Here is a 12,210-nt window from a genome sequence, read left to right as displayed (position 1 = left end):
TTGCCATTTTCTTTGAGACTACTTTAACGATAATTAAAGTTTTGCATGTTTCAGTCACAAAAATAAACGTCATGCCATTAAGTGATAAATGTATGTTTCTTACATCTACAATAATTAAATAATATTAAATATATAGTTCAGTAAACTTTAGAAAATTCAATTAAAATATAAGAAGCCTGTAACTTTGCATGAAACTGATATAAAAGTAACAAGGCCTTAAAAACGAATCAATTGACAAATCTAGCTTTCACACTTATTCTTTAATTGTTCAATTATGCAACATTTTGTATAAAAAAGTATTTGTTCATAGTGTTTCTTGTCACGTCACAGCTTCCTGTTGGTTGCTTTTTCTATGACGGACCATTGTTTAGACCCCATTTGGGCGTAATTATATTGCTGTCGAGACGGCAATACAAATGACGCGATATCTGGTCAAACAAATAAATTGTTAAATGCGTAATTAAATTATTTGCTTCAGTGTTCCCAACTGACATATTCTAGTCACGTTGCAGCGAATTATAAATAAGTATAAATGGAATTATTTGAAGGGCTAATATTATAGCTTGCCACCTGCCTTATGACATTGTATCAATCTTGCATCTCCTCAAGAAGATCTCAAATATGTACCTACTTTAAATCGATATTAATAGATATTTTATAGGATACTTTGTGGACAATTCATAGATCACTTAATCTGACTAAAAATACAATACACCGCAAGGGTATAATTAAAAATTAAGGTGCGTTTTATTTTTTGGGTAAAATATAATAGAAACCAAGTTCCTTTAAATGTTAGTTCGTTAAAGTCTCAACTACATTACACTTTCACACAAATTCGCAAAATATAATAAAAAAGTATGAAGTCATAGAATATTAGAGGCATACACAAATAATAAGTTCAAGCTCCCCCAGTTTCTCTTTAGCTCTTCAACTCTCTTTAACGTGAAAATGTGCTATATACCGAGTGCCATATGTTATAATATTGAATTGTATTTGTTGAAACTCCGGCTATAGTAAATATACACACAAAACACTCTGAGGGGGGCAACGAGTCCGCTCCTGGACAGCCAGCGTAGCAGCAAAAACGACAAACTGTTGGCGAAGCAAACGGTGAAAACAAACAGCAGATGATCCCCAAGAGAGCGGGAATGCCCGAGTTTTATCCACTTTTTGGGGGCCCTGCTCTTAGGCTCACAAGCTCATATACTCACGTATTCAGCGCCTGCTGATCCAAGTTGGAGCAGTCATTCAGTGGGCTCTTGACTGCGGACGCGTTCGGAATAAGCGGGTTTATCGCGATCGTTTGTGGAGAGGAGAGCGTGCTGAGGTTCGGGCCAAGATAAACAGCCTAAACAAATGTTTGCCCAATTGCCATTAGATAATTAGATTATTCCGCCATGGACGCAGTGCAGCAGCAAACAGCAAACAACAACAGCAGCAACATCGACAGCGACAAATGCCAGAAGCTGAAGAGATTCGTGATCGTCGGCCTGCTGATCACCATCGGCATCTTGAGTTGGCACTTTTACGGTGAGCAGTTGCTCTGTTACTAAAGAGAACATTTGGCCATGTGTCTTTCGGTTTTTCTCTTAGAGTACTTCCACAGCAAGCCGCTGCCTAGAACGCCCGACGATGTCTTGACCCTCTCCAAGAATCTCTACGCGGAAGAGACTGAGGTCAGTCCGTACCTCTACAAGGTGAATCTCCAGGGGAAGACCACATCCGGCGCCCACGATGATCGGGCTCCAAGGAAGTGAGTGTACATATGATTAAGGGTATTAAAACATAGTTTTATAATTAAATTTATTTCAGTCTCTTTGAATTACACCAAGATCTACTGGCCAGAGATGCCAACTCCACGACAGCCCTTCTCATGCGCCTCTTCGACAACTACGAGCTGGATGTGGCTGTGGCTGATGTTGCTACGCCGGAACACGTGCAGGAGCAACAGGACTTCCTCAGGACGGTAATGAACACTCGAGTGATGAAGTTGACCATGCGGTTTCTGGTAAACAAGGGTAAGCGAGCTCCAATTGGTAATGAACCCTGAGCTCATGATCCTGTTTGTCTTCCTTTTTAGACATTGTGAGCACTGACTACGATGATCAGCTGCGTCTGCTGCAGGACCTTTGGTTCACACCCTACTCCCGAGGTCGCGGTATCGTGGGCAGCTCCAGCTTTGAGCATGTCTTTATGGCGGAGCTTCGAGATCAGACGGTTCTCGGGCTGCACAACTGGCTCTACTTTGCCGACCAGGAGCAGCGAGGCAATGTGGACTACAAGGGCTGGTTGAGTCACCAAGAAATGGGAAAGGTTAGTTTTGGGTGGTTTATGAAAACCCATACTAATTTCTCTTTTGAAATCTCTTTCAGAAAAACCAAATGCTGCTCAGTCTGCGGCATACGTTCCACAACTTCCGGAAGCCAGTCAATAGCTTCTTTGTGGGTACTTCGCCGGAGCTGGAATTAAGCCTGTACACCGCCTGCTTCCTGACCACGGGGGAGGAGGAACCCTGCCACATTCAGCTGGGCCGAGCCCACGCCACCATAGTCTCACACGGATGGAACTGGAATGGGATGCGCCTGATAGCCACCGCTTATCCCGACGGCTCCTAAATCATCCCACCCATTCCCCAAACTCAATAAAACTAGTTACTTTCATAGGAAACGCAAGGCCCAAAACGCAAAGCTCCAAAGTCAAAGTCAAGTTCATTTTATTTCGGCACTTTATGAGTACGCCTGCCCTGGTTGTCGCTGGCAATTGACGAGCCTGTCAGTCAGGACATGAAGAATGTCCGCCAGGATGTCCTTGCCTTGCCTATCGTTCGACTTGTTTTGACAGCGTTGCGTGGCCCTACATCATGGAGTTGTTTATTAGTTCCAACATTAATAGTTATTACTGGCGGAAATTAAGCAAGTGGAAAAGTCAATTATTGCGAAAGTGTTTGCCAAGTCAAAGTGACTGCGAAGTTCGAGTATTACACAATCACAAGGGATACAGTCCTTTAATTATTCATTCTTTACTCAGTTTGATTAGTGAATTCTAATCTATCCTCATATCCTAGGTACTTATGAATATAAATCATCAAACTAAAACAAATCTAACTTAATTTTCTTAATTGTAATAATATATAAATAAATATATAAATACCATCCTTACGCCCTCATTAGGGATTCTTTTATATAAAAAAAACTAGATTCTTATTTAATTTTGATTTCGAATTTATTTATTAGTTAAAAAACATGAATGTCCTTTATTGTTTTATCCTGGAACACATGAGTAGAAGTACGTATGTTGACTGAAGAAACTGATTGCTGGAGAACTCGGTGCTAACCCCTATCCGTGGGCATCTAAGTGGCGCTCGATGATGACCGTTTCGTTGACCGCTTCCTCCTGCTGGACCACGGCCGGAGCACTTGACCTCCGCGCCGTTATGATGGTGGTGTGGGCCGGTGATAGGCTCTGCTCGGAGCCTTCTTCGGGCAGAATCAGATAGGTCTCGCTGAGATCGGCCAGCTCGGAGCAAGTCTCATCGTTGGAGGAGCGCATTAGGCTGGGACTGCTGATCGAGCACTCCAGCGGCAGAAGGTCCTCGCAATCGGGACTCCAGCTACTTCTTGCCGGCGGCTGTCGGGGCAGACTGTTGTGGCAGAGCGGATTTTCCGCCGGCGACTGCTCCAGCAGCAGCTGCTGACCCCAAAGCTCCACTGCCCGGGCGCGGTTGTGGTCGGCTCGCTCCGGCAGATGATGGTGGGGCTCCCGACCCAGCTCCTGATCCTGATGCTGCTGCTCCTCCTCCTGCTGATCCTGCGGCTGTGCCTGGCGGGGACGTGATGCCCGCTGTCGCCGCTGCCAGCGGCGGTGGCGATCTGTTGTAGTCCGTGGCCACTCGCTGGGGAGCAACTGGCGCCTGGTACTGCTGCGGCTGGGACTGAGGCTGAACGGCAGCGGTGGTTGCCGGCGAGGCATCATACTGGTATCCAGACTGCCCGTAGTCAGCTGCTCCGTAATCGTAGCCTCCGCCGGCATCGCCGTAGTCATATTGCTGGCCCTCGTACTGCTGCTGGGCATAGGCATTGGGATCGTAGGCCCCGGCCTCGTACTGCTGCTGGTCGTAGGCACTGTAGTCGGTGTTGTAGGCGGCCAGGTTGGCGCTGCCGGCGTTGGCGATGCTGCTCTCGGCCAATGATGGTGCTGGCTGCTGCTCCGCTTGCTGCTGCTCGGCCTGCTCGGCCCGTTCCCGCTCCCGTTCGCGCTCCCTTTCGCGCTTCTCCCGCTGCTCACGTAGTTGCTGCAGCTCCCGGTCTCGCTCCTCCCGTTCCCGTTGCCGTTCCTGCTCTTGCTGTTGCTGCTGTTGCTGTTGCTGCTTCTCGCCCAGGCCAAGGTTGTCCTTGAGATTCTCGTCATCGTTATCGTGGAGTCCATAGTCGGAGAGCAGGCCCTTGCCGTTGCTGAGGCTGCTCTTGCGGCCTGTTGCCGCTGCAGCTGATGCAGCTGCTCCCGCAGCAATGCTGGCTGCAGCTGTTGCAGCTGCTGAGGCACTGGCTCCGGCGCCAACACCTGTTCCCGCTCCGGATCCTGCTCCGCCGCCTGATCCTGCTCCTGATCCAGATCCAACCGTGTAGTCGTCGTCGGCGCTGTTGTGTGGTTGTGGGGTGCTTTGTATGGGTTCGATTGTGGTGCCATATGTCGCTGCCTGGTAGTCGTAAGCGGCTGTGTGAGTACAAGAATTTTGGTTAGAGTGGCGCCAATCACATGCTAAAAGTGTGGGATAGTGGATAGTGTCTCTGAATCTAGATCTGACTCGGTATAGGGTCTGCGCTCTTGTCTTTTCCGGGCTCATCCGCCGCCTCCTCGGCTTGGGCTTCGGGCTCTGATGGAGTGATGAAATCGGGTTAGCTCTCGTACCATTGCGGGTGTCTGTGTGGGCAGTGCTCAACTTGGCATATGGACACGGAAAAAAAGATGAAGAAACTACCCCGAAAAGGATTTAAATCAGGATTACCCAGGATTTCAATCAATTCCTAGTATAACCTAGATTTAAATCCCCCTCCGAAGGGAATTTTGATCTCATTTTCTTCGGTGTCGCGACTCAAGACTCTAACTTTACCTTTTCCGGGAACTAAGCTATTATAATCATGTGGTGAGGTATCTAATTTACTCATATGCTCCTCATTACTCAACATGCGATTGGACAGATACTCTAGATTCGACTGTAAAGCGGATATTTCCTCTCTTTATAGTGACAAAGTTTGGGGAATTGGAGACAGAGTAGGAGAAAAAGAGAGAAAGACAGGGAGAAAAATAGAGGGAAGAGAAAAAGAGGGAAACACACGTATTAGTCAATTTCTGGATCTTATCCTTACCGTCGGAGTATCTAGTGGGTGCCCATCCTGCATCTCCTCAGAGCTAGGCTCTGGGGATCCCTGGTGCACTGGCAATTGTGACTTGTACTTGGCCCAGATCTGTCTGAGACGCGACATCAGCTGCTCGTTTGTGGCACGCAGCTGCTGCTTCTCCTGGCTGGGAGTTTAACAAAAGCAAAGTAAATAAATAAATAAATATTATTTAAGCTAAATAAAGTATAAACTGAGCTAATTTAAATTAGATAACAAGAGAATAACGGTTTTTTAATTTTATAAACCCTAAGAAAAACAGAACCTTGGTAAATATTTTTATCTGATAATAATTATAAATATAAGTGAACAACATAAAAACACAAACACACATAAAACCTTTTAAAATCAAAAGTAAGCGAGTTTTATATAGCCCTTTTCTTGGGCATCAGCTAGATTTTCCCCGAAAAAGAAAATCTTATCCTATGTGCTGGTGAAATCTTGTAGAAAGTATTCATAAATAATTGTAAGTAATTGCAAGTTCTAAGAATTGGTATACCTTAAACTTAATACTATTTAGTGAACTAGAAAAAACACTATCAAAGCTTCGTGGCCTGCTCCTGCTCCTCTGCATCCTCCTCGTCCTCCTGTTGCTCTCGCTCCCGATCGTTTTCCAGCTCCGCCAGCTGCTCATCGATGTGAGCCAACAACTCCGGCGAGGTCGTCTCCTTGACAAAAGTCTCGTTCAGGGCCTGAGCCACTGCGTCCACTTCCTTTACGAACGTCTCGTTCAGTGAGTGCGTGGCCTTTGGCTTGGGCTGCTTGGGCACCAGCCGCACATTGACATCCACTTTAACCGGAGGTCGTGGCTTCTTATGGCAACCGTATCCATCCCGCTGCAGCAGCTGCTCGAAGTACAGCTTGGGCTTAATGCTGGCGCTCAGGGCATTGCTGCCGGGACCTTTACAGCCCGATGGTGCTTCGGAGGAGGTGGCTCCCGCCATGCTGCCAGCGTCCACCGTCAAGTGCTGCGCTTGACACGTGGCCTGGCAGGCGGTGGCACTGCTTAGGGTCTGATTCAAAACTAGATGCTGTTGCAGCCAAGGCAACGGCTCCGTTTTGCAGGGATGGCAGCAACTTCCCGGATGCAGCTGCTCCTGCTGCTGCTGGGGCTCGGTTTCGGAGGTGCGCTGGTGGTGTTTCTGTGGCGAGTGCTGCTGCGTGTGGTGCGTGTCTAGGGTGAACTCGTGCCCGTGACAATGCATGCTCTGGCTGTGAGTGGTTTGTGTTCGCGATTTGCTGGCTGCTGCTGATGTTGCTGCTGCGGATTGCCTGCTGCTGCTGTTGCGACTGCGGCAACATGTAGCGCTCGCTTCGCTGTTGCTGCCGCTGCTGCGTCTGCGTGGCTCATGCTCGTGTCTGTGCCGCATAAAACTGGGGCAAAAGCATTTGGGTTTCGATGTTGCTGCTGTCGCTGATGTTGCTGATGATGCTGCCAGTGTCTCCGCTCTGCCCTTGGGCTTCTTGTAGCTGGAGAGCTTCGGCAGCGGCGGCATCTTGGCCAGCTCCTTGGCCAGGCGCTCGTTGCTCCTGATTATGTTTTGCAGGATCTCGTCGCCATCGACGGCGGCAGCAGTAGCAACATCGCCGGCAGCTGGCCTAATGAATTCAGGAATTTCCAAGTCAGGCAGCAAAGTGAACTCGTTTGCGCTTTCTTTTATTGCTGTTGTAGTGGCTGATATTGCTGCTGTTGTGGCTGTCAAAGGCCCGCTTGCTGTTGTTGCTGCTGCTGGCATCGCAAGATCGCAAATTGGTTCTAATTACCACGAAAAATTGCAATTGCATTGCAGGCGGGCAGCAAAAGAAAGGTTTGAAGAAGTACAAGTACAGCGTGTTAATCCAGTCTCAAGCTAGGTCTTGTTTTTTTTGCTTTTTGCATTTTGCATTTTGCTTTGGTGTGGAACGAATCTCGGAAAAGGAAAAATTGGTGTCGGAAAACTGGTGGGAAAAACTTTGGTTTTGGCCTTGAATTTCATATTGCGCAGTGCGGTGGGCTTTCCATATCTCAACAACACAACACAGACTTTCAATTAAACATTTCACATACCATTCTAAGGGGGTGTTTATTATAAAATTGGAGGTGTTGCAAATTAAACTAAATGAAACTGCAATTATTTTTGCTAGGGGCAGCTGGCTAGCCCAGCCATAATTGCAGTTCCTCAGTGGTAATTAGCTAATGGTACTTATTATGTTCATAATTACTTGTGCTTGTAGGTCGTATCCTCTAATTTGCCCGTTAGGGTCTTACACTCGCTCGTCAGTTTATCCATGAGTTGCTTCTGAGATGTTATCATTTCCTCAAGCTCATTTACCGTTCCCGCTACAAACAGACATTGGAACGGTTTAGTTATATGATGGATATATATTTGATTATTTAATTAAATGCAACGCGCTACAGAACAAAACTCATGGATAAACTATTGAACACTTTTCTGTAGGTGATTTTCAGTTCGAATTGTTTGGAATTATCTTGTGAATTTATGATTTATAATTGAACGCACGCAGAGACACAATATGAGCATCAATAGCTTAGCCAGAGTTTATAGATAGGACAGAGATAGTGAGAGGTGAGGAAGATAGAAAGATCAACAGAATTTTTCTTATGCATACCATGCTTTTCCTGCATTTCGGAGATCCGCTTGTCCAGGTCCTTCTTGGTGGGTCGTATCTCGTTCTTTAGCTCTCCATAAGCCAGCTGGGGAAGAAAGAAATCATAGCAAGTGATCAGACTATAGAATCCTGGAACTCCTGATCTCAAAGTCCAAGTTTAAAATAAGATATCAAGTATCTGTAGACTCACCTCCTTTTCCAAGTTGGCTATTTCATCGTTGAGCCGCAGAACCTCCCTCTTGGAGTGCAGCAAGTCGGCATCCCCGCGATCAAGACGCTGCCTAAGGGAGTTTATCTCAGCAGTAAGGCGGGCCGCCTCTGTCTTAGTCTCCCTGGCAGCCCGATCCAGCTGAAGACGCAGCGAGGTGATGTCCTGCTCCAGGGACTGCTTCTCCGCATTCACTTGCGCCATGTCCGCCAGGAAGGTCGTCCTGTTAGCCCTCAGTTCCATCTTGAGCTCCTCGATTTGCGAATTGCGACTGGCTATATCCCGCTTGAGATCGGTCTCGTAGCGCTTCTGACGCTCCAGGTCCAACTGCAGCTTGGCCACCTGTTCCCACTGGCAGCTGAGGTCACCGCCCAGCTGATCCACCTGGCTGTTGTAGCGTCGCTCGGCGCTGGCCCGCTCCTCGGCCAACCGACGGGCCATCTCATGCTGCAGCTCCCGAACGCGCTCGTGCTGGCGGTCTAACTCGTCGCGGAGGTGTCGCACCTCCAACTCCGCCTGGGAACGCTCCATTTGAACCAGATCGTTGATGTAGCGCTTGGAGGAGGCGCTGCCCTGGCTATGGGATTTGGCCTCATCCAAGAGCCGTTGCAACTGGCGCACGCTCTCCTCGAGGTTGAGCTTGTCCTGCTGCAGAGTCTCCAGCTGCTTGCGGTGCAGATCGCAGTTGGATCCCCCACTAGAACCCAAAGTGGCCACCGCGGAGAGGGGATCGGTGTGCGCCAGTTTCCGCTTGAGCTCCTCGTTTTCGGTGCGCAGACGTCTTAAATCGATGCTGGCTTGCATCAACTCAGCCTCCAGTTCGCTGATTCTGGCCTCGTAAACAATGTTGGGGGCACTCGCGTAGCGGGGACTCTGCACCTGTCCCTTGGAAGCGCCTTTTCTGGGAGTTGTCGGGGTCTTTCGGCCACTGGCGTAGACCAAATGCTCGTCGCTGTCCGAGGAAGGACTGGTGGTGGCCATCGGCTGTTGAGTCTTGCCTGAGCCAAGAGCCACCAGCTCGGATCGTGCATTCTCCGTTAGTTGCTCGTTCTCGTTAATCACGTCCTTGACTTTGCCTAGCAAATTGGTCAGCTCGCTGCGGCAGTACTTGGACTCCTTCTCCAGCTGCTCAATGTAGTCCTCCTGCTTTTCAATAAAACTAAAAATCTCCACGGGAGCCGAGACACTGTCCGATGGAAGAGGGGCAGTCGGAATGGAGGTACTCGGATAGTGGACCGATGGTGAGGCCAGGTTCTCCTTGGAAGCCGAGAGATACCCCGAAGTGTAGCTCTTCTTGGGGCGATACGAGGTCATCCGTGTCTTCTGGCTAGGCGACAAATACTTGGAAATGTCCGAGAAGACGGGACGCTCAATGGCCTGAGAGAGGATTAGTTATTATAAATTATATTCCCCATTTTCTTAAGATCTTACACCCACCGATAAATTATCAGAGAAGTTGTCCCCGGAATCCTCATTGAAGTTGCGCAAATAGGAGGACACCCCGCCACCCAGTTTGGGAGCCACGTAGGAGTTGTCCGCCAGCATCACCTTGAGACGGCCCACGGCCTCGTTGTAGGCGTAGTTGGTGTAATCCATGGTCTTGCTCTTCTTGCTGATGCCGCCCTTCGAGGACTTCATCGGGAAGTTTCTAAAGTTTACAGGGAAGGACGACACAGGATTCTTGAAAGTTTTTCATCTGGGATCACATTTTAACTGGAAATTTGACTAGGAAACCGAGTTGCTGAGCAACTGAAGGAAAATACTGAACTGAGCCGGTAAGAAAAAAGCGAAACTGAGGCTGTCCTTTGGGGTGACAATTGGACTTGGTGTTGCAGTCGTTGCCAGGACAACAGGTTGGCCAAAATACAAAATTAACCCTGCTTATTAGGACCGAATGCATACGTCATGGTTGAGCTAACACCTCTGCGGGGGTTGTTAAATCCTGGCTACCCTTCAGCAAGTGTTTTACTATCAGAAAAAAACTATCTACATATGTTGGCATTAGTTGGGAGCGAAAACTAAATTTGGGGAGGAATTCGTTACACAAAAACCCCAACCAGGCTGTCACGGAAATCGCTGTGGTTTTGAAATCAATTGTTTAGGTCTCCAAAAGTATGTTATAAAATGTTACGCCATCTTCTTTTTCTTACCAACTTTTTGCGTTTAATTTAACATTTTGCAGTCTAACATACACTTTAAGGCTTTTTTTTTAATATGAAACTTAAAATATTAAACTATTTTTAAATAATTATTAGCATTTAAAAAAAAAAATTTTCTTTTATTAAAGACCTTTCTTCTTTTTGAGAGTTTTTTTTTAAAGTTGTATCTCTAACCAATCACTACCTTTTAGGCCAATCTTCAATATATGCTGATTTCTGATTCTGATTTCTTTCCATTTCTTCTGTTTTCGTAAACATAATAGCACTTTTATTAAATGTTGAGCACTTTTATTCAAGTGGCTTCTAACTTTTACTGAACTCTTTGCAAATGTTGCAACTTGACTTTGTTATGCAATTGCCTTGTTTTTCACCCCGAGAACTTGAGATAAACTGTTTTTGTCAGTTGGCAGTTGAAAAAGTTCAGGCCACAAGTCAAGGCAGTTTGACAGTTGGAAGAGGAGGGAGTAAGGGATTACCTCGATCGACGCTTAATGCGGCCGCCCGCACTGCTCACGCTGGCGATGCTCTCCCGGTCGGAGTATCCTGTGGAGCGCTGCTGGGCGAGATGACGCAGGTCGTCGCTCGTCAGCAGCGAGGACGTTGTCAGATGGCCGATGTTGCCGATGTGGGCCTGCGGTTGGTTCTGCGAGTGGCTCCTGGAACTGGAACTCTTCGGTTGGTACAAAGGGGCGCCGTACTTGAGGTTGAAGTTGTCCGCTTTCATTTTACTTTGCACGGGCCAACATGTGCGCCTAACTGGGGTCTTGGGGAGGGGACTTGGCTAAAAGTTTGTGCCACAATCCGACATGCAACTCGGCCCGTTGGTGACGGGGCTGGGGTAGGGGAAACACTTGTGGTATGCACTTCCTTCCGCCTTGCGGTTTGCACTTTAATTGTTTCTTTGCTTCTGCAAAAGAGTGAGCGACAGGACGACAGAACGACGACGCGATGAAGTTGAACTGAAACCTCCTCCGGTGCAGGCCCAAGCTTTTATAGACTCGCTGGGCCCCATATATATCCCCTATATGTATATGGTTTAGTGTGCCTCCATAATGTGTTTGGTGCCATGTCGTGCCCTGTCAGCGAGATTCCAAAACACAGACATTATTAGCATTTCCCCTGCTGCAGTGCAAGTGTGTCGCCATGGCAGCTCGGCGGCTCCAAGGGGGGAACGCTAAGGAATCTCTCCTGTAACCGTACGTTTCCTGTTTGGTCGATACGGAACTCGGGGAAGTCGAAATCGTCAATGCACCGAAGACACGCTCATTTGTGCCAATATTTGGTCATATAACCTCCTGTTCCTCCTCCTTTTGCTCCTCCTCCTTCAGCTCTGGCTCTGGGTTGTTCAACTCGGCGGGCCCGCCTTGCCGAATCGAGGCCAAAAACGTTTTCATTGCATATTTTAGGGCCTGCTATCTGGGTTTATGCCTGCAGCTATATTTGGTTCCAAGTAATGCTTACCCTTAACTGGAGTAATTTAATTATAATCAATTAAAACACACAAACGGCTTTAACAAGGTCAAAGTGTCAAGAGAGTCGCAACGTATTTTTTTAGTAGAGGAAATGAAAATTCCACAAGAAATAGCTTTTGGATTTTGGGCCGACAAGAACTGAAAGAATTTATTTAAAAGAAAACAAAAATCTGAGATCCACATTATTTTGATATGCAAACAAACTTAAAGTTTTCCACCACCTTAAACGGTTTTTCTTTTCTCCAATAAAATTTAAACGAATCCCACCCAGAAGCTCTGGGAAAGCAGTCTTTAAGCTAATCTCCTAGAGAGTCTCCTGTTTATAAAGGCAATAAAATATGATTTCGGTAGAATTATTGACCATA

At 47.3% G+C, this 12,210-nt stretch overlaps 2 protein-coding genes across 8 annotated transcripts; one reads left to right on the top strand and one right to left on the bottom strand.

Annotated features, from left to right (window-relative positions):
* Positions 1–1,249: 1,249 nt before the first annotated feature.
* Positions 1,250–3,158, top strand: EndoU (Endoribonuclease U-specific). The gene is made up of 5 exons (XM_017175812.3): positions 1,250–1,530; positions 1,594–1,753; positions 1,813–2,018; positions 2,081–2,313; positions 2,373–3,158. Exons 1-5 carry the CDS (start codon positions 1,398–1,400, stop codon positions 2,613–2,615), a joined length of 975 nt encoding a protein of 324 aa, XP_017031301.1. The 5' UTR covers positions 1,250–1,397; the 3' UTR covers positions 2,616–3,158.
* Positions 3,159–3,254: 96 nt separating this feature from the next.
* LOC108081274 (serologically defined colon cancer antigen 8 homolog) lies at positions 3,255–11,315 on the bottom strand. 7 transcript variants are annotated; one of them, XM_017176373.3, is made up of 8 exons: positions 10,850–11,315; positions 9,652–9,862; positions 8,197–9,591; positions 8,007–8,091; positions 7,599–7,716; positions 5,111–5,235; positions 3,905–4,713; positions 3,255–3,795 (listed from the first exon to the last, which is right to left on the bottom strand). In XM_017176373.3, exons 1-8 carry the CDS (start codon positions 11,095–11,097, stop codon positions 3,337–3,339), a joined length of 3,450 nt encoding a protein of 1,149 aa, XP_017031862.1. In that variant the 5' UTR covers positions 11,098–11,315; the 3' UTR covers positions 3,255–3,336. The 7 variants fall into 7 exon arrangements, 5 of the variants coding, with proteins under 5 accessions (XP_017031862.1, XP_017031860.1, XP_070142376.1 ...); XM_017176371.3 differs by lacking the exon at positions 5,111–5,235 and adding an exon at positions 5,367–5,523 and having other exon boundaries at positions 3,255–4,713; XM_017176372.2 differs by having other exon boundaries at positions 3,477–4,713.
* Between the last annotated feature and the right edge of the window lie 895 nt (positions 11,316–12,210).

The sequence above is a fragment of the Drosophila kikkawai genome, chromosome 3R (genome assembly GCF_030179895.1).
Source record: "Drosophila kikkawai strain 14028-0561.14 chromosome 3R, DkikHiC1v2, whole genome shotgun sequence".
Taxonomy (NCBI): domain Eukaryota; kingdom Metazoa; phylum Arthropoda; class Insecta; order Diptera; family Drosophilidae; genus Drosophila; species Drosophila kikkawai.
The sequence above is the reverse complement of the archived record's forward strand: the minus strand, read 5'-3'. Positions and strand labels throughout refer to the sequence as shown.

What these genes read in the sequence shown, in the direction of transcription:
- EndoU (XM_017175812.3), top strand. Translation starts at nt 1,398, where the DNA reads ATGGACGCAGTGCAGCAGCAAACAGCAAACAACAACAGCAGCAACATC. An exon ending in GATGATCGGGCTCCAAGGAA is followed by an intron (nt 1,754 to 1,812) that starts GTGAGTGTACAT and finishes AATTTATTTCAG; the next exon opens with TCTCTTTGAATTACACCAAG. An exon ending in GTCACCAAGAAATGGGAAAG is followed by an intron (nt 2,314 to 2,372) that starts GTTAGTTTTGGG and finishes AATCTCTTTCAG; the next exon opens with AAAAACCAAATGCTGCTCAG.
- LOC108081274 (XM_017176371.3), bottom strand. Translation starts at nt 11,097, where the DNA reads ATGAAAGCGGACAACTTCAACCTCAAGTACGGCGCCCCTTTGTACCAA. An exon ending in TAGCCAACTTGGAAAAGGAG is followed by an intron (nt 8,092 to 8,196) that starts GTGAGTCTACAG and finishes TTTCTTCCCCAG; the next exon opens with CTGGCTTATGGAGAGCTAAA. An exon ending in CGAAATGCAGGAAAAGCATG is followed by an intron (nt 7,717 to 8,006) that starts GTATGCATAAGA and finishes GTCTGTTTGTAG; the next exon opens with CGGGAACGGTAAATGAGCTT.